The 19,984-nt window shown below is 41.4% G+C and overlaps 1 protein-coding gene across 1 annotated transcript in view; it reads right to left on the reverse strand.

The window, feature by feature from the left end:
• kcnt2 (potassium channel, subfamily T, member 2) overlaps positions 1 to 19,984 on the reverse strand; it is a 702,110-nt gene that overhangs the window by 171,952 nt on the left and 510,174 nt on the right. The window contains exons 27-28 of the mRNA XM_048538622.2: positions 11,604 to 11,705; positions 4,291 to 4,374 (exon numbers count right to left, since the gene is read on the reverse strand). Coding sequence (XP_048394579.1) covers positions 4,291 to 4,374; positions 11,604 to 11,705 — 186 coding nt within the window. The remainder of the gene's footprint in view (positions 1 to 4,290; positions 4,375 to 11,603; positions 11,706 to 19,984) is intronic.

Genomic DNA, 19,984 nt, shown 5'->3' on the forward strand with positions numbered 1-19,984 from the left:
CTTTTTTGGCTAGGTCCCAATTTGAATTACTGAGTCATAAAGTGAGAATTGTACAGAATGGAAACAGACCCATCAGTCCACCTCATCCATGCTGACCAGTTATTGTAAATTAATCTAGACCCATTTGCCAGTATTTGGCCCATATCCACCTAAACCCTTCCTAGGCATCCAGATGCCTTTTAAAATGTTATAGTTGTATTGTGTCCAATTTTGTGTCCAATAATTTGGAAGGAAGAGATTTGGCTAGGCAACTTTATGAGAATGCTACCGAAGATGGTCAAATTCAGTTGCACAGAGAGGCTGGAGTAACTTGGGTTGTTTGCCTTTGAGCCGAGAAGACTAAGAGGTGGTTTGATTGAAGCAATGGATAATGAGCAAGTCCCCTGGATCTGAACTTCAGCCCATATCAATATGTGGGTGAAAGAAAGCAGATCCATTTGGGATGAGGGCACCGTCAGAACAGAAGGCAGGATTTTATGGAGCCTAGAAGAGCACGCGCACAAAAATAACGAGAACCCGCCATCAAAATTGTCAGGTCCTTGATTGATTCTGGATGATCATTGCCTGGACATTAGCAACGGGCAACTGATCATCACTTACCAGTTTAAAAATGATTGCAGTGTAGGGGAGAAAGGGAGACATTTTATTTTAGTCAGGTAACAGCTACGAGTTGTAATGCATTATTTAGAAGGAGATTCAATTGTAACATGCCAAAAGGGGATTGGAAAGGATTCAGTTGTTGAGCTACAAAGAAAATCTAGGCAATTTGGAACAATTAGGTAGCGGTTTCAAAGGACTGGCAGACAGACAATGAGCCTATTGGCCTCCTTCTGTGCGATATGGCTCCATAATTTTCCAGATTCTGTGTGTTATGCATTTCACTCCCTTTAAAAGCCACAACTGATCAGAAACTACTTGGCACTTGTATATTTTGAGAAGTTTGAGTCAGTCATCATTCTTGTGAGCTTCAAAAAAGGCTACTTGCATGACACACTACTATCAATTGATTTTGAAACTATTAGCTGGGATTGGCAGTGGGAAAGGAGAGGGGAGGTTGGCTGAGTCAATTTTTTCAACCATCTTTCCTAATCCTTATCAATAGTAGGCCGTAAAAGCTCGGAAGAAATGCATTTAAATTAAACGCTACACATAAATCCAGACGCACTGACCTCAGCTTCACGCTGCTGAATAAAATCAATTTTTATACCACGGTGCTGTGGTCTCTGCTTAGTTTTATTACTGTTGCAAACAATACAGATGAAATCCTGCCCTAACAATGAATAAAACTGAATTCATTTCCTGAATGCTGCATTATATTGTATTAAAATGCAATGACTTGCAACATTACTTAATGTAACATTAAAAAAACTATTACTGTTACAACAAGCAGCTATTGTAATTTATGCACTGTTTGTTTTCTGCTACTGTTACAGAATTTTACTGTCTGCAAGCTAGCAGCATCCAAAGTCAGAAAGAAGCTTCTGGCAATGATGTAGACGTAGGAATCCCAGGAACTTAATTCCCTAATTAATCAACAAGCAAGTCTACTCACCATTTAATAACTCTGGTGTTTAAGGCATGCATCCTGTGACAGCACCTAGAAATCATCTACAATTATCGAGTCACTTCCCCCTCATTGTTCTAAACTCCAGTGAGTACAGATACAGAGTCCTCAACCGCCCCTCACATTGCAAGCCCTTCATCTCCAGGACCGTTCTTGTAAGCCACATCTGGAAGGCCAGCATACCCTTCCTTGGATACAGGGGCCAAACTGATGGCAATATTCCTAATGCAGTCTGACCAGAGCCCTATACAGCTTCAGCATTATTTTCCTGCTCTTGTATCCTAGCCCACTTGAAATAAATGTTAACATTGCATTTGCCTTCCCAACTGCCAGCTGAACCTGCATGTTAACTTAAGAGAATCCTGAACCACAGCACCCAAGTCATTTTGTACTTTAGATTTCTGAGGTCTTAACCTATTTAGAAAATAGTCTACGCCTCTATTCTTCCTCCCAAAATATATAGCCTCACATTCTCGCACATAGTATTCCATCTGCCACTTCTTTGCCCATTCTCCAAGCCTGTCCAACTCCTTCTGCAGCCTCCCCACCTCCTCAGCACCACCTCTCCCTCCACCTACCTTTATGTCACCTGTAAACTTAGCAACAACGCCCTCAGTTCCTTCATCCAGATCATCCATAACACGCTGTTGTCCCAACACTGACGCCTATGGAACTTCACTCGTCACCGACTGCCATTCTGTAAAAGACCTCTTCGTGCCCACTCTCTGCCTTCTGCCAGTAACCCTATCTATTTACCATTGGGCAGCAGGGAACCCAAATCCAGCTACCTTCACTGAGATCCGAGCTGTCTTCATAATGACTCCACTTGTAAAAGGACTGGTACAGATATATTACAAACATTTGCCCGGGTGAGAGATTTTTTGAAAACATAAATGACAATCAGTTTTGCAGCAATAACTGGGTTGTTCTTTCAAACATCCAGTTTAGGCACTGTCACTGAAATGGATTTCTGTGCTATATGATTCTATGAGCTCTGGGAGTTCTGGTTGTTCCACCAGCAGTCCAGAAACCCTTTCCCATGGGCGTCCACTAGCTTCCTTTCGTACATCTTGTCACCAATCATTTTTTGTGGTCCCTGTCTGTTAGTTCTCCACTTCGTCCACAATAGGAGTCACCACCTTCCAGTTCACAGGTTCCTCGCAAAGACAAACAGTTAAAGCTGGAAACTGGGCAACTTTCCAACAGGTTCTACTCAACTCTCTCAAGAGTTATAGAAGGAGTCCAGAGAAAATTCAGGGTCATGATATGTGGTCAATGGGAGCAGAATTAGCTGAAAAATATATAACTCAATTAGAGAGCCAATTTGAGATTTCAGAGCAACTGGATAACAGTAGTATTTAAAACACTGCAGATATATAATGTTATTCTGACCACTAAGCAATTGTAACAATTTATTCAGCAACATCAACAAGGCCTGGTAGAACATACGGTTGCTTAGTTACCACCCAGGTCTTATCATAATTATTATTGAATGCAAATTTCTTATGAATTAAAGCCAGCAAATAATCACATTTTTAAGCCACACAAATTTTCACACTTCAGATTTAATAAAGCAATAAAATTTGCCTGTCGGTGATTCTTTCTTTTAAGGGACAGGGTGCATTGTGGGATGCCACCAGGATTGGAAAGACTAGATGAGATGATGAGATCAATCAGCAAGTGCTGTTAAATGATGTCAAATAGACATTAAAGGGAAATCATCTGCTTGATACTTTCTCAAAGTGGATTTTTGGAAGTTTAATATTCTCGGTCTGCAAACATGCATATATAACCAAAAAGAAGTTATCTTCTAAATCCTGGCTAGATCAAAAGAAAAGCAGAGAAAAATTAGGAGTTCCAAGGGTTTGCTATCCTTAGTAAGATCAAAAACAGTAATGAGATTGCCAATTCTCTTACTTCAACACTGCATGTGTTTATTGTCCCCACCGTAAAGGAGGAAGGTTCAGTGGAGTAGTGACCACAGTGGTATTAATAAGACTGAAGTACAAAAGGTTGCAATGGAGGGAGAGATTAGAGGATGGTAAATATTTTCTCACATTCTATACTTGTGATGCAATACACACATTTGTCTTTCTGTTCATCCTGTTGATTCTGAGTATTCTCAGCCATAAAGGCAAAAATAAAATACTCTTACTAGACCGTAGGGATGCTATCTTATGAGAGAGAGAGAGACAACTGGGGTTTAGTTTGACCCAACAGCCATCATACCTTGGACAAGGGGACAGGCTGAGAAAGAGAGTCCTTCAGAGTAACCTTCCCTGTCACTCTGCATCGCAAACATGTAGTTCAGCCAACCAAACAAGTGACCTGATCCTGAAGGATGAATACTTAAGTAAAACTAAATAGTAGGCATGGTTTCAACTCATAGGCTTCTGTGTTATGGGCCTAGCACACTTCTGTTGTGCCACTCTGCATGAACTCCTCTGCTGAGCCCACATTTCAAGCACTATTATTAGTTCTCTCATTCTCTTTTGTTCACAAGTCCAACTCTCGCATCCGTTCTATATTCTGATTGCCAACACATGAAAAACATAGCTGACAGTGTCTTGAAAAATCTGAACCTCTGATTAGGGATAATTTTAACCATGAATATTCCAGAGAAACAGGTCTGTAACCAAAAAAAAAACCTTAAGCAAGAAGCAAAACAAATGCTCAACGAACAATTTATACCTTAGGATTTGCAAGAATAGAAAAACAGAACTTACTGCACAGAGAAATCCAGAACCTGGAGTGGTATCCAGTCCTAAAAGCAGCCTTGTGATAGAGATCATGTAGTCCTTCACAAATGACTGCAAGCAAAATGAAAACAGTCATTCAAATAAAAAGAAATGAATGAAAACATCTATTATAGTGAATTGATATTTCCTCCTACAAGCCTAAAAAAAGTGTGCTCAACATGAAAAGATAGTTCAACTTCCCCAAAACTGGGGAATTCAACAATGACCACTTCCTATTACATACATTACATTACGTACCCATTGTAACAAACTAAACAGGAATGAACCATATGTGCAGTTAGTCAGAATTCAGGACTTTTTGACAAATTACCACGCTGTCAACCAATAAGCAGTATTTCTGCAGTGACAAGTATATTTCCTTCTATTTTTAAATCACAGGAATTCGATTATTACTAGCACAGACAGTATGTTCTGCCCACCCCAAAGTGTCCCCAAGAAAATGGCGGATGATACCTTGCCTTCTGGAACTGCTACAATTCATGTGGCGATGTCACCCTGACAATGCTGTGAGAGAGGGATTTTGGGATGTTGATAGAGTGATTGTGGAGGAATGGCGATATGTTTCCATGTCCAGAGAATCTGGGACTCGGCAAGGAACTTGCAGATGATGGCATTTTCTGTGTTTGTAGCTGGTAGTGGTTGTGAACGTGTGAGGTGCTGGCAAATAATCTTGGGTGATTGCTGCTGTGTATTTTATAAATGATGTTTGGAAGCAATTAATATCTAAGATACAGTGTCAATATAGTCAGCTTGTTTTGTCCAGAATGGTGCATCAAATTTCTGATACTGTTCAAAGTTAGTACAACTGGATCAAGAAAATGTGATAATTAATTGTTTGTTTACTTTATCTGAATACTCGGAGCATTTGAAACAAGGTGGATGAGTTGACGGTGCAAATCATGGCAAATGAGTATGATTTAGTGGCCATTACAGAGACATGATTACAGGATGGTCATGTCTGGGAGTTAAATATCAAGGGTATCAAACTGTTTGGAAGGACAGAAAGGAAGGTAAGGGAGGTGGTGTCGCTCTGATTTTTAAAGATGATATCAGGGCGGTAGTGAGAGATGATATTGGTTCTACTCAACAAATGAATCCATTTGGGTGGAAATTAGGAATAGCAGGGAGAAGAAGTCACTGATAGGTGTGGTCTATACGCCACCAAATAATGACTCGTGGTGGGGCAGGCAATAAACATATAAATAGCTAATGAATGTAAAAATGGTACAGCAATTATCATGGGGGATTTTAATCTACATATCGATTGGTCAAACCAGGTCAGTCATGGCAGCCTTGAAGAGGGGTTCATAGAATGCATCCACAATAATTTCCTTGAACAATATGTAATTGAACAAATGAAGGAGCAAGATATTCCAGATCTAGTCCTGTGTAACGAGACAGGAATAATTAATGATCTCACAGTTAGGGATCCTCTCAGAAGGAGCGATCACAGTATGGTCGAATTTCAAATACAGATGGAGCGTGAGAAGGTTAAATCCAGTCCCTATGTCTTGTGCTTAAACAAAGGAGGCAATGAAGGAATGAGGGAGGAGTTAGCTAAGGTAGAATGGGAGCAAAAACTTTATGGTGGGTCAATTGAGGAACAGTGGAGGACTTTCAAAACAATTTTTCACAGTGCTCAGCAGAAGCATATTCCAGTGATAAGGGAGAACTATAGGAAAAGAGAGAGCCAGCCATGGATGTCTAAGGAAATAAAGAAAAGTATCAGATTGAAAAAAAAACATACAAAAAAAGCAAAGAGTATTGGGAACCTAGTAGACTAGGAAATCTTTAAAGGCCAACAGAAAGCCACAAAATAAGTTATAAAGAAAAGTAAGATAGATTATGAGGGTAAACTAGCTTAGAATATAAAAACAGGCAGCAAAAGTTTATATTAATATGTAAATTGTAAAAGAGTGGTGAAGGTAAACATTAGTCCTTTAGAGGATGAGAAGGCTAATTTAACAACTGGGAATGAGGAAATAGCCGAGACATTAAACAGTTATTTCGTGTTGTTCTTCACGGTGGATGACACAAATAACATGCCAAAAACTAATGTCAGGAATGATGTAGCAGGTGAGGACCTAGAAACAATCAATATTACGAAGGAGGCAGTGCTGGGCAAGCTAATGGGGCTAAAGGTAGACAAGTTTTCTGGCCCTGATGAAATGCATCCCAGGGTATGAAAGAAGCGATGGGGGAAACAGCAAATGCACTATTGTTTTTATCAAAATTCACTGGACTCTGGAATGGTTCCTGCAGATTGGAAAACAGCTGATGTGACAGCACTGTTTAAAAAGGGAAGTAGACAAAAAGCAGGTAACTATTGGCCAGTTAGCTTAACTTCGGTAGTGGGGAAAATGCTTGAATCTATCATTAAGGAAGCAATAGCAAGACGTCTGGATATAAATTGTCCCATTGGGAACACCCAGCATGGGTTCATGAAGGGTAGGTCATGTTTAACTAATCTGGTAGAATTTTTTGAGGACATTACTTGCATCATGGACAATGGGGAACCTGTGGATATGATGTGTCTGGATTTCCAGAAAGCATTTGACAAGGTGCCACACCAAAGGCTGCTACATAAGATAAAGTTTTTCTGGTTGGCAGTCAGTGGCTAGTGGTTTGCCTCAGGGATCAGTGTTGGGACCGCAATTGTTTACAATTTACATAGATGATTTGGAGTTGGGGACTAAGTGTGGTGTGTCAAAATTTGCAGATGACACTAAGGTGAATGGTAGAGCAAAGTGTGCATAAGACACTGAAAGTCTGCAGAGGGACATAGATAGTCTCAGTGAGTGGAGAAAGGCCTGGCAGATGGAATACAATGTTGATAAGTGTGGGGTCATCCATTTTTGTCGGAATAACAGCAAAATGGGCTATGTTTTAAATGGTAAAAGAACTGCAGCAAGCTGCTGTGCAGAGGGACTTGGGTGTCCTTGTGCATGAATCGCTGAAGGTGGGATTGAAGGTACAGCAGGTGATTAAAATGGCAAATGGAATTTTGTCTGCCATTGCTAGAGCGATAGAGCTTAAAAACAGGGAGGCTATGCTGCAGCTGTATAGGGTCCTGGTGAGGCCACACCTGGAGTACTGTGTGCGGTTTTGGTCTCCTTACTTGAGAACAGATATACTAGCACTGGAGGGGGTGCAGAGGAGATTCACTCAGTTGATTCCAGAGTTGAGAGGGTTGGATTCTGAGGACAGACTGAGTAGGCTGGGATTATACTCATTGAAATTCAGAAGAATGAGGGGACATCTTATTGAAACATACAAGATTATGAAGGGAGTAGATAAGGTGGAGGCAGGGAGGATGTTTCTGCTAGCAGGTGAAACTAGGACTAGAAGGCATTGCCTCAAAATAAAGGGAAGCAGATGTAGGACTGAGGTCAGGAGGAACTTTTTCACCCAAAGGGTTGTGAATCTGTGGAGTTCACTGCCCAGTGAAGCAGTTGAAGCTATCTCACTGAATGTTTTTAAAGCAAGGCTAGATACATTTTTGAGCAGTAAAGGAATTAAGGGTTATAGTGCGGGCGGGTAAGTGGAGCTGAGTCTCAAAGAGATCAGCCATGATCTTACTAATTGGTGAGGCAGACTCAAGAGGCCGGATAGCTATTCCTGCTCCTTGTTCTTAAGTTCTTATGTTCTTATGTTTCAATCCTATGTTTCTAAATGTTTTAAGTAAGACGCATTTGCATATTAACCATTACTCCTGTCACTGGATGGTTAAAGCCAGTTCAACTGACCAACAGGTGTTTTTGAAGAACCAGATCAACAGAGATCAACCAGAACAAAATATGAAATAAATTGTTGTTATATAATAGTTGTTAAACTTTGGTCAATATTTTGGTCTAAAAATTGATAAATCTCCTGGCCCCGATGGGCTACATCCTCGAGTTCTGAGGGAGATGGCTGAGGAAATAGCAGAGGCATTGGTTGTGATCTTTCAAAAGTCACTGGAGTCTGGAAAAGTCCCAGATGATTGGAAAATTACTGTTGTAACCCCCTTGTTTAAGAAAGGATCAAGGCAAAAGATGGAAAATTATAGGCCGATTAGCCTAACCTCGGTTTTTGGTAAAAAATTCTAGAATCCATTGTTAAGGATGAGATTTCTAAATTCCTGGAAGTGCAGGGTCAGATTAGAACAAGTCAGCATGGATTTAGTAAGGGGAGGTCATGCCTGACAAACCTGTTAGAATTCTTTGAAGAGGTAACAAGTAGGTTAGATCAGGGAAACCCAGTAGATGTTATCTATCTAGACTTACAAAAGGCCTTTGAATAAGGTGCCTCATGGGAGGCTGCTGAGCAAGGTGAGGGCCCATGGTGTTCGAGGTGGGCTACTAGCTTGGATTGAGGATTGGCTGTCTGACAGAAGGCAGAGAGTTGGGAAAAAAGGCTCTTTCTCAGAATGGCAACCGGTGATGAGTGGTGTCCCGCAGGGTTCAGTGTTGGGGCCGCAGCTGTTCACTTTATATATTAATGATCTGGATGAAGGGGCTGGCGGCACTCTGGCAAAGTTTTCCGATGATACAAAAATAGGTGGACAGGCAGGTAATACTGAGGAGGTGGGAATCTGCAGAAAGATTTAGACAGTTTAGGAGAGTGGTCCAAGAAATGGCTGATGAAATTCAACGTGAACAAATGTGAGGTTTTGCACTTTGGAAAAAAGAATACAGGCATGGACTATTTTCTAAATGGTGAGAAAATTTGTAAAGCAGAAGTACAAAGGGATCTGGGAGTGTTGGTCCAGGATTCTCTAAAAGTTAACTTGCAGGTAGAGTCCGTGATTAAGAAAGCGAATGTACTGTTGTTGTTTATCTCAAGAGGGTTGGAATATAAAAGCAGTGATGTGCTTCTGAGACTTTATAAAGCCTAGTTAGGCCCCATTTAGAATCCTGTGTCCAATCCCCTCAGGAAGGACATACTGGCCCTGGAGCGTATCCAGCGGAGATTCACACAGATGATCCCTGGAATGGTAAGTTTAATGTACGATGAACGGCTAAGGATCCTGGGATTGTGCTCATTAGAGTTTAGAAGTTTGAGGGGAGATCTAATGGAAACTTACAAGATAATGTATGGTTTAGAAGGGGTAGACGTTGGGAAGCTGTTTCCGTTAGGCAGGGAGACTAGGACCTGTGGGCACAGCCTTAAAATTAGAGGAGGTAAATTTAAAACTGAAATGAGATGTCATTTCTTCAGCCAGAGTGTGGTGAGCTTGTGGAATTCATTGCCACAGAGTGCAGTGGAAGCCAGGACGTTGGATGCCTTCAAGGCAGAGATCGACAAATTCTTGATCTCAAAAGGAATCAAGGGCTACGGGGAGAGTGCAGGGAAGTGGAGCTGAAATGCCCATCAGCCATGATTAAATGAATGAGTGGACTCGATGGGCCAAATGGCCTTACTTCCACTCCTATGTCTTATGGTCTTATGGAGGTAAAACACAATGCACATGTCTTTCTTACGTGAATGGTGTGAGATGGAGTAAAAAAAAGTCAACTATCCAAACACCTATCTGTGGTCAATGGGAAGAAACTGTGAAGAAATAAAACGCTAACTGGGAATGTAAGTTTGGAGACGCAGTATTTCCTGCCAGCGTTCCTTGCTAAAAGATGCCACCATGTAGGTAATGACATAGCTAGGATTTTGTTAGCATGGTGTAATAGCTAACATAAAATGGCACACAATATAATTTGTTTTATATACCTGAGTAAGAAATTCAGTGTTTTATTAAATGAAAAAATGTAATAATTCATTTATGCATTGTTATGATGTCCCTCAGCAATTTTCTCACAAAAATCATTTGGAACTGATGCGTTGGAATCAAAATGCCTTTGCAACACATTTCCTCCAAAGTTAGGAATGCATCGGAAGTTCCAGGATTGAAACATGGATGTGAATAAGTTGGACTGTCGGCCTTATGTAACGTCACAGACGGCCTGCTGGAGATTCAGAAACAACTGCAATTTAATGCGTTCCCGTATGGTAGGAAGAGGGGGCATTTAGACGGTTGGAAGGCGTTGACTGGAAACTAAGCTGCCCTCCTGCCTCCATTCCAATTATGTCAGTGTGGGAAGGTTTCTGGGCAGCCTTCTTACTCTGCCCATAATGAGATGGACAATTAATGCAGAATGACAGTGGAGCCAGATGTGAGCCAAATAGTCATTGAATAAACATATAGATGATAATGGAATAGTGTAGGTTAGATGGACTTCAGATTGGTTTCGCAGGTCGGTGCAACACCGAGGGCCGAAGGGTCTGTACTGCGCTGTATTGTTCAATGTCCTATAACCCATGTTGCTGAACCCCCTCCTTTGTGAACACCCTGTAACCATTGCTTACCTGTGGCCTGGGGCCCAGTTTTATTAGGACTCAAGTTGGTATGTACTGGCAACAGTCTGCATCCCAGTTTGGGCCCAAAATTAAAGAGCTTCCTGTGTCTGGCTGACCAGCAGCTCTCGGACACATATACTCCTTGCTACCAGGGAAGGCCTGCCACTGTCCAGTTAAGGGCATGATTGGTAATTAATGTAGCAACTATTCACGAAAAGTGGTGATATGGCACTAGATCTATAGCTGGTGGACAAGACCACATTCGCCTTCACTAAAGGCTGCCCAGAACTTCTGCCTGCAGATATTGCCTCTCAAAGTGATCACACAGTAACACGTTCCAACATTCTTCAAATTCAGGTAGTGTTTGCAGATTCCGAATCCTAATAAATCCTACAGATGGATAGAAATCCAATACCCTTTCCCAAAGGATGCAATAACATTTCATAACCTAGTCACAAATAAATATACAATCATGCATTGGTTTGAAGAGGTGAAAAGAGTTAGTGAAAAATTATCAGGGCTGAGGTATCTGTTTAGCAGCTTGGACAGAGTAACAACAATAACTCTCTGTCCAAATAGAGATGGATGGCTTTTTTATCTGTAGAAGGTAAAGTAACAAATATCAAATCAAACCTTGTTAGGAGGTTATTTTGACATATGATAGAGTCAAAGACCTTAATCCATTGCTTCGATTGCTCGATTATATTCAGCAGAGTAACAGCATTTTGGACTGTTGACTTATTGGATGAATGTTAAATAAATCTAGATGTCAATCGGTCTGATTAAAAGAACAGATACTAATCTGCAGAGCAGGCACAGATATTTCAGAATTCCTGATTTGGCAATATTCCAAGGCACTTTAAGCCGATGCCAGTATGCATTAGGTGTGATGGCAATCTGTTGGAGTGCAGATTTATTTTATGAATAAAAACAATGAGAAAAAACACTACCTGATACAACAGTGTATCTAGCATGCTGATGCTGAAGACTCTCCCAGCAGCAAATGGTTGACGGAACATGAATGCTAGATTGGAACCTTTTTCACGTTCTTTCTGTAGGAGAAACAGTTCAGACTTAGTTTTCTTTTAGGCAGAGCAACACTGCCTCTATCTGGGTGGTGCAAGAATTAAACCACATAACATGTTAAAACTGTTGGTTTTTATTTATGTTGCTAGGATTTCCCATGGGATAAGGAAATTTGCAGAATTTTGTTGATTATCAGTCATAATTTGGTATGTGTAATTTACTGGATTGTATAAAAAATACTTATTTAGCAACCCAACGAGTAATTCTATAATTTAGTCAGATTATTATGCCCAACTATATTAAAGGGAAAATTATTTTTACTGTATAGCTTCATTATATTACAGGACTTATTTTATCATTGAAATAATAAATATAAACACTTGGCAACAGTATTTTTTTTAAATGAAATGACTGCAGATTACAGCTCTGATACAGTGAAAGAATACAACGGCCTCAGTTTGCATCAGCACCACACTATATAAAAAAACAGTATTGAATATATTTTGACTGAACACTACATTTAAGGTCACCTTGGGTAGGTGTGAAATCATTGGAACATTTCCATTTTTAAAAAAATTGGCCCAAATAAACACATTTACATTGTTTAAACAGGATGGTCACGTACAATGACTTTCATTATCCATTCCGTACTGCTAACTGTTAAGCTATTCACCTGCGTTGTTCCAACCAGTAAAAGAAAACAGGAAATTGGATATTTGCATCAGCATTACTTTTAATGTAATTGTATGTTTGTAATGTGTAAAGTGATAAATCTGTGAAAATATAGAAATTTTCTTAAAATTACTCATCAGAAAAACAGTAAAATTGAACCTGTGAAATAAAAATAAAAATAAATGATTTTAAGGTAAGCCCTTTTTTTAAACTGGAAAAATCAAACAAATGAGCTCTCTGATCATAGAGTATCTACAGTATGGAAGCAGGCTATTTGACCCATCAAGCTCACACCAATTCTCTAAAGAGCATCCCACCCAGACCCAACAGCCCTGCCCTATCCATGTAACCCTGCATTTTCCCATGGCTAATCTATCAAGCCTGCATATCCCTGGACACACTGGGCAATTTAGCATGGCCAATCCATCAAACCTGCACATCTTTGGACTGTGAGAGGAAACTGGAGCACCAGAGGAAACACATTCAGACACAGGGAGAATATACAGATTGATGACTGAGCTAATTCTTTCAATCATTTAGCTGAGATACACAGACTAAGGTCTCAGATTTGATTCTCGGCTTGAGTTAACAACTCGCTACTGGTGTGATGGAGAGCATGCGACAATTAAACTAGGTAGAATGTTAAACTGCACAGTCAAACTGTGTAGAGGTAATTCATCACAGTCATAATCTTGAATGTTGTGCTCAGGTCACATGAGTGACATCCAAGACCTGGAAATCATTTGGACAAATACTGAGGTTGAGCTTGGTGACAAAGAATTGTTAGGGAAGTCTAGAGAAACAGAAGCAGGAATTTAAACTCACTCCAGCTAGTGGGTGAGGACCAGGTGAGCACTTGAATTGGAGTTACTCCATTATTTGCTTTTGATTTTCCTTTGAACTTATTTCTTCAGACAGTGGCAAGTGTTTGCTGGCTTAGATTAGAGAGGCAGAATGGCCTATTTCTTATGGTCCTCCACTGACAAGGCTGAAATGGGGCAGTGAACATATAAAATCCAGTGGTTAACCATCGACCCCCAAACGATCTAAGATTTTACAGGGAATGGAGTGGTGTGAAACAGACTGCACATCTTTGGGCCGACTGTACCCCATAAATGGTCAATTGACAGCCACATAATAGCCACCTCCTGTTGGAAGACACAGCCACAGCTTGCAATTGGTTGTGTTTGAATCACTTTAGGTAATTTTCTGCCACCAATCCTTTCCGCAATCGCAGTCTATGTCGCTTGCCAGCATTAAGCAGTGAAGGATTAATCACTGATAAAGCCTTCAGAGGAAAAGGAATGTTCATTAGTAACAGGAAGTGGCCTATTCCATCTTCATCTCAGGCAGACCCCTGAGACAAAGGGTGAGTTTCTTCCATTCTGGAGCTGTGGGACCTTGAGGTGACGAAACACCTAATGCTAGATCTGCACACCCTGCCAAAGTGGAACAAGTGGCATTTGAAGAGGAGGGATGCTGGGCTTTCATACACTCCTGCAACTGTTTGAGATTGCCCTTCATATCTGCCCATCAGAGATGTTAAAAATGCTTGGCACTCTCACTGATTCTTCTTCTCAGAGATTATATAACGTTGGCCTGTGTTCTCTCGAATTTAGAAGATTGATGGATCATCAGATCAAGGTCTTCAAGATATTAATAGCAAAGACAGGGCTGCTTGGCCTGCTGTGTTCATCCAGCCCCACACTTTGTTATTGCAGATGAACTATTTCTACTGTTTGGGGATTCTAGAACTAGGGGGATTAGTCTGGGAATTAGAGCCAGTTTGTTCAGAAGAGACATTAGGAAGCACTTCTATGCACAAAGGGCGGTAGAGATTTGGAATTTTCATCCACAATTTACAATGGAAGTAGGATCAATTGTCAATTTTAAATGGGATATGGATATAATTTGTTAAACGAGGGTATTAGGCGTATGGGCCTGGGGCAGCTATGTGGAGTTAGGTCACAAATCAGCCAAAATCTCATTGAATGGTGCAATGGGTTCAAAGGGCTGAATGGCCTATTCCCGTTCCTACATTCTCCAGTCTGGCTGGTTTTGGGCAAGAAGTTCTCAATGGTCAGTAGATATATTGCATTTTCTCACAGAGACATTCAGGATGTCTTTGAAAATTTGTCTTTGCCCTCCCGGTAACTGTTTCCTGGGTCGGAGTTCGGAGTAGCAAACATGCTTTGGAAGGCCTCTGTGAAGCAGGGAGCAATGTGGCCGACTTGATGCAGCTGCTTGATGGTAACCAGCTGCTGCTTTGCTGATGCCAACTTCTCTCGATGAATGGCGGAGCCTGGCACTGCCCATTAAGTGTCTCACGAGACGTTGGGAAATAAAGGTGATCAGGGACAGGCCCAGAGAAGCACCTGGTGAGTTTTACTGCCAGGTACCTGCTCAGAGTTGCCCATCAGGAATTAGTACCATCTCATTTCTCACCAGTTCCCAGGAGAATCACAAGCCGAATAGAAATGAAGCGACATTAGTTAATAAAGTGGAGTACCTGAATGTGCGTGTGCTCAGTGCAGGTCGGTGGGAGAAGCTCTTACAGAACTTCTGAGTGCTCCATTTCAGCCCAGCCGCCTGACACAATACGTCACATCCTCTCTTCTGGCATTGCAGCCCCAAACAGGAGGCCCCAGTCAAGCAGAATGCCCAACAGCTTTAGTTGTGTGGTCTGGTTTCTGCAAAGAGGAGTTGGCCTCCAGAATCCATCAGAAGTCCTGCCCTCCTCCCACAACATAATCCCCCATTTAACTGTCTTCCCTATCGCTTTGAATCCAGTAGACTCCCATTCCTGGACTTACTGTAATCCCAGCAGTGCGCACCAATCCCCGCTAACACTCAACCTCTGGCCATCTGATTGTCTGACAGTTCTCTAAGCAGAGCTTCCTCCCACGAAGTGGTGTGGGGAGAGAGATAATCACCTTACAGCAATCAAGGCTAGTCTCTGCGCGCGCGTGCGCGCACGCACACACACCCAAACACACACACACAGAGGACAGGGCTTACAACACCCAGTAAACTCTGGTCCTATGCAACTCCTTCTAATGTACAACTGGAATGCAGACATCTTAGGCAGTGGATGAAGACTTTTCTGCATTCTGGCATAAGCCTCAATATCTAATGCAAATTGGAGCTTTAAGAATATACTCCTGACTGGACTCCACTGCCCCCACCCACTTTGGTTAAAATTGCCAGCCAATTAGTGAGGCCGCTAAGTGAATATGAAAATGTGTGTGACAAAATATCTATTCTTAAGAAGGGACAGAGAAGCAGAATGCTCCTCCAGGTATCACAGGGAAGTCTGGGTGCCTGGTGTAATGGGGTCAATATGCACCTCCACTTGGGGCATACTCCACCTATCAATGACTTACCTTGTTGCCACAAGCCTTATCATTCTGCAGATTCCTGCTCCAACCAACAAAGTCACTGACTGGCAGTGTTCATCAAAGAGTCAGGAGTTAAAATGTCTGCCTCTCTGACACAAACTCCACAGTTGAGGGCCTGTAGTCAGTCCCACTGGGAGTTAAAATCACCAGGGTAGCACACCATAAGTCAAGGTCCACTATTCCTGAATCCATATGTTACTGTTTTTTTAAAGTACACACATTCCCCCAGTTTGCCTGATTTTCAGATCAACGTTGATAGAAAGCACAGACCAGCTTTCTGCACTAAACAAGAATTATTACTGAGAAGTATTTAGACCGCAGCTACAAGTAATCAGGTATTAACACTATTACCTAAAACTCTAACTCCTCTTAGAAGGTCTTCCCCTAACACAGAGAGACAAATAAATAGGAAAAATTGTAGAGGTGGTAAAAGCTGGAAAGTCAGTTTGGTGGTCTCTCTCTCTCTCAATTCTGATGTTGATCTGATCCTACTTTGGCCAGTCAGGCTGTTTGTTCCTCAGTTGCCTCTCTCAGGAAGCTTCCACTGATTCGTAAGATGTACAGAACAATGGAGCCACTTGGAAAATGTCTCTTATTTGTCAATTCAAAAGTTGCAGCTCACAGCAGCAAAGGTAACTGGCTTTCTTTAAGTTTACACATAGTTATTTGCAGCAGAGAACAGGCAGTTTCTGCTGAGGAGAACAACAGCACACCCTTCTGTGTCTGTGTTTCTGTAAATTGCTCAGTCAGCTGAGAACCAATCAGTCTCAACTGTAAACAGTCCCCCAATTCCTATTGGCAGCACATTGTAGGGACCCACAGCCATGGTAAGCAGAGTTCACAACAGGCATCAGCATTAACTCCAAAAATAAATGTGGGTTTTCATGAGGAGAGATTGAGCAGTTTTAGCTTATACTCGACAGAGTTTGGAAGATGGAGAGGAAATTTAACTGAGGTATGAAAGATGCCAACGGGGATTGCCAAAACAGACAGAAAGTGGGACGTTTAGAACAAGGGGTCATAGTTTTAGGATAAGATGTAGTAGATTTAAAACAAAGATGAGAAGAAATAACTTGTCGCAAAGAGTCGTGAATCTGTGGAATTCACTTCTGTCGAATGTGGTGGAATCTGGGACACTGAAGACATTTAAGGAAGGGATAGATGTATTTTTAAGTAGTAAGGGCTATGGGGAGAAGGCAGAAAAATGGAGTTGAGGCTGAAATGAGATCAAGCAGGGCTGTATTAAATGGCAGAACAGGCTCAAGAGGCTGAGTTGCCAATTCCTCCTCCGAGTTCTCATATTCTATTGAATTCCCTGCTGTGAAATTATGCAACTATCTTGTGAAATCTCTTTTTTTTTCAATAAAAGAATGGTTCTTTCTCCTTGCAGACAACAGTTTTTAAAGACACAAAAACTAAAAAAGACAGTTCTTACAAAGAGGACAACAACACGTCATCGCATCTACGATAGTTAACAATACAGAAAGTGAAAATTGAGAAAATTGCATTCTGAGACTCGGATGAAGGAGCAAAATTTAAAAACTAGCGAATGGCAGAAAGGTGGAATAGGTTCTCAGTTAAAGCACTGAAATGCAGCTATCCTGCATTCTATAGGAGACAGGTGAGGCTGCAAAGACACAGTTTTTGGGATATTCTTCTGTGGATGAATGGTGATAGATCATTTTTTTGTTCCTCACTGTTCATTGTCTTGTGATTGTTGGCCAAGTCCGTTATAGTTCTTGTTGCATGTGCTGGCATAGTTCCCCTCTAGATATACATTATTTCAGGGTCCCCAATGCACGAGACTAGCCACCTTCTAGTCTAACCAGAAGCGTCTTTTTATGAACAATGTAGAGTTTATTGTGACAAAAAATAAAAAATGCTGGAAATCACAGCAGGTCAGGTAGTATCTGTGGAGAGAGAGCAAGCTAACCTTTCGAGTCTAGATGAGTCTTCATCAGAGCTGAGTTTTATTGTATCTTTAAGCTATTTACATGTTATGTGAATGTAACAATACATTGTTACAGAGACCAGTAGAAAGACTTGTCTGAGGTCTCACTTCCTCAAGATCCTTCCTTAATCTCTCCACTGGTCCGCATGACCTCATCACAGTCAGGGATGCTTACAGCAATCAGTCAGTATTCACCCTTTTAGGCCCTTATACAACACCACTCACTAGAAAGGTAGTTGTAACAGAGAGAACGAGGAAATATCAACGTACGCATACTTGATATGAATAGGATTGAGCTTGGTTACAATGCTGTAATAAATGACTCAGCTGGTGTACACATGCTCTTCAGTTTTCCACACAAATAGAAGCCATTTGCCAGAGGTACTGAAAGATACGCAGACCCCCACCAGAACCACAGCCCAGTATGAATTAATGCCTTAACAAAGGCAGAGGAAATAGAAAGTGAATTAAAGATAAAGGAAAATGTTAAATATACCTGACAGAAATTTTATTTGCAAAATAGTTTAACAGTGGAAGGAGAATTAATTTAGCAAAGGATAATCATGGTGTTCATATATAATTCTTCATAATTACTAGACACCTGAATTAAATAATGAAGACAATGGAAAAAGAACAGAGGCACCATTATTATGACTGACACCACAGTTTACTGCTCAAAGATGTGACTTTCATCTTTGACGCAACGATTCACAGGATTTATTTTTCAATCGCACATTCTTCCTGCATCCCAGTGATTGTATTGCATTACTGGCACAAAGCATTAAAGGCGCAGAGATGAGTTCACTAATGTGACAAATATTAACCTTGTCACTTACACCAGTACCCACCAATCCATTAAACAGCACTCAATGAGCATGGCAAGGCGGTTAATAACTAACAGCAATCGTTCATCACGACGAGTATCCTATTCTGTACAGACTGTGTAAATTGAAAAAGGGGTAAATGGGATGCTCCACAACACAAATTGCAGGGGCCGTACCTGGTCAGAACTTTCCTGTGTTGACTGCTCATCAAAGTAGTTGTGATAAGCACCCAGCACTGAATAAGCTGCTGTGGGCCTTCAGCCAATCCTGTGTGCGAGGTTAGTGCCACTTAAAGCTAACCAGCGCAACTTCAAAGTGAGGTGAATCCTGGTGATAGAAGAGGTTGAAACTGCTGAAAGAAAAGTGGAGTATTTGAATGCAGCACAGATGTACTGCTCCAGACTAAAAGGTTCACTCCAAAGATTTTGGATGCTGTGCTGGTTTCATTGATGTAAGAGGGAAATTGAAGACCATAAGACCTTAAGACATAGGAGTGGAAGTAAGGCCATTCGGCCCATCAAGTCCACTCCGCCATTTAAATCATGGCTGATGGGCATTTCAACACCACTTCCCTGCACTCTCTCCGTAGCCCTTGATTCCTTTTGAGATCAAGAATTTGTCGATCTCTGCCTTGAAGGCATCCAACATTCCGGCCTCCACTGCACTCCACGGCAATGAATTCCACAAGCCCACCACTCTCTGGCTGAAGAAATGTCATCTCATTTCAGTTTTAAATTTACCCCCTCTAATTTTAAGGCTGTGCCCACGGGTCCTCGTCTCCCCGCCTAACGGAAACAACTTCCTGTGTCCGCCCTTCTAAACCATACATTATCTTGTAAGTTTCTATTAGATTCCCCCTCAACCTTCTAAACTCTAATGAGTACAATCCCAGGATCCTTAGCCGTTCATCATACGCTAAACCTACCATTCCAGGGATCGTCTGTGTGAATCTCCGCTGGACACGCTCCAGGGCTAGTATGTTGTTCCTGAAGTGTGGGGCCAAAAATTGGACACAGGAAGGACAGAGATTCTCTCCCCTCAAGGGATCGAGTGATCCTCCAGGCAAATACTGAAGTACTGAGGCTGCAGTGGGCCTACATCGCTGTGGTTGTCAATGTCAATATGCTGGCTTGGTTTGCTTGAAAACAGTGGAGCAGGAGGTTTACTGACCTCACAGAATGGTCCAGGTTAATAAATGCATTCTCACGTGTTACATCCTACTGATGGCACCATCTCCATTCACAGCACCCCTATTAGTAATTACAGACAGTATTTATAAAGAGCAGGGACTGTATAAAAAGAATATAGAGAGATATGGGCCCTGAGACAAGGTTCAAACAGATCATGGACAGAAGGTAGAGACAGGGAAAGATGTTCTGTGAAAAAATCAGCGTAAAGGCAAAAGGAAACAAAAATTGATTAGTTGTTTTTTTTTCTCATTTCCATAAACTAGTTGCACA

This window comes from Stegostoma tigrinum, chromosome 8, assembly GCF_030684315.1.
Source record: "Stegostoma tigrinum isolate sSteTig4 chromosome 8, sSteTig4.hap1, whole genome shotgun sequence".
NCBI classification, from domain to species: domain Eukaryota; kingdom Metazoa; phylum Chordata; class Chondrichthyes; order Orectolobiformes; family Stegostomatidae; genus Stegostoma; species Stegostoma tigrinum.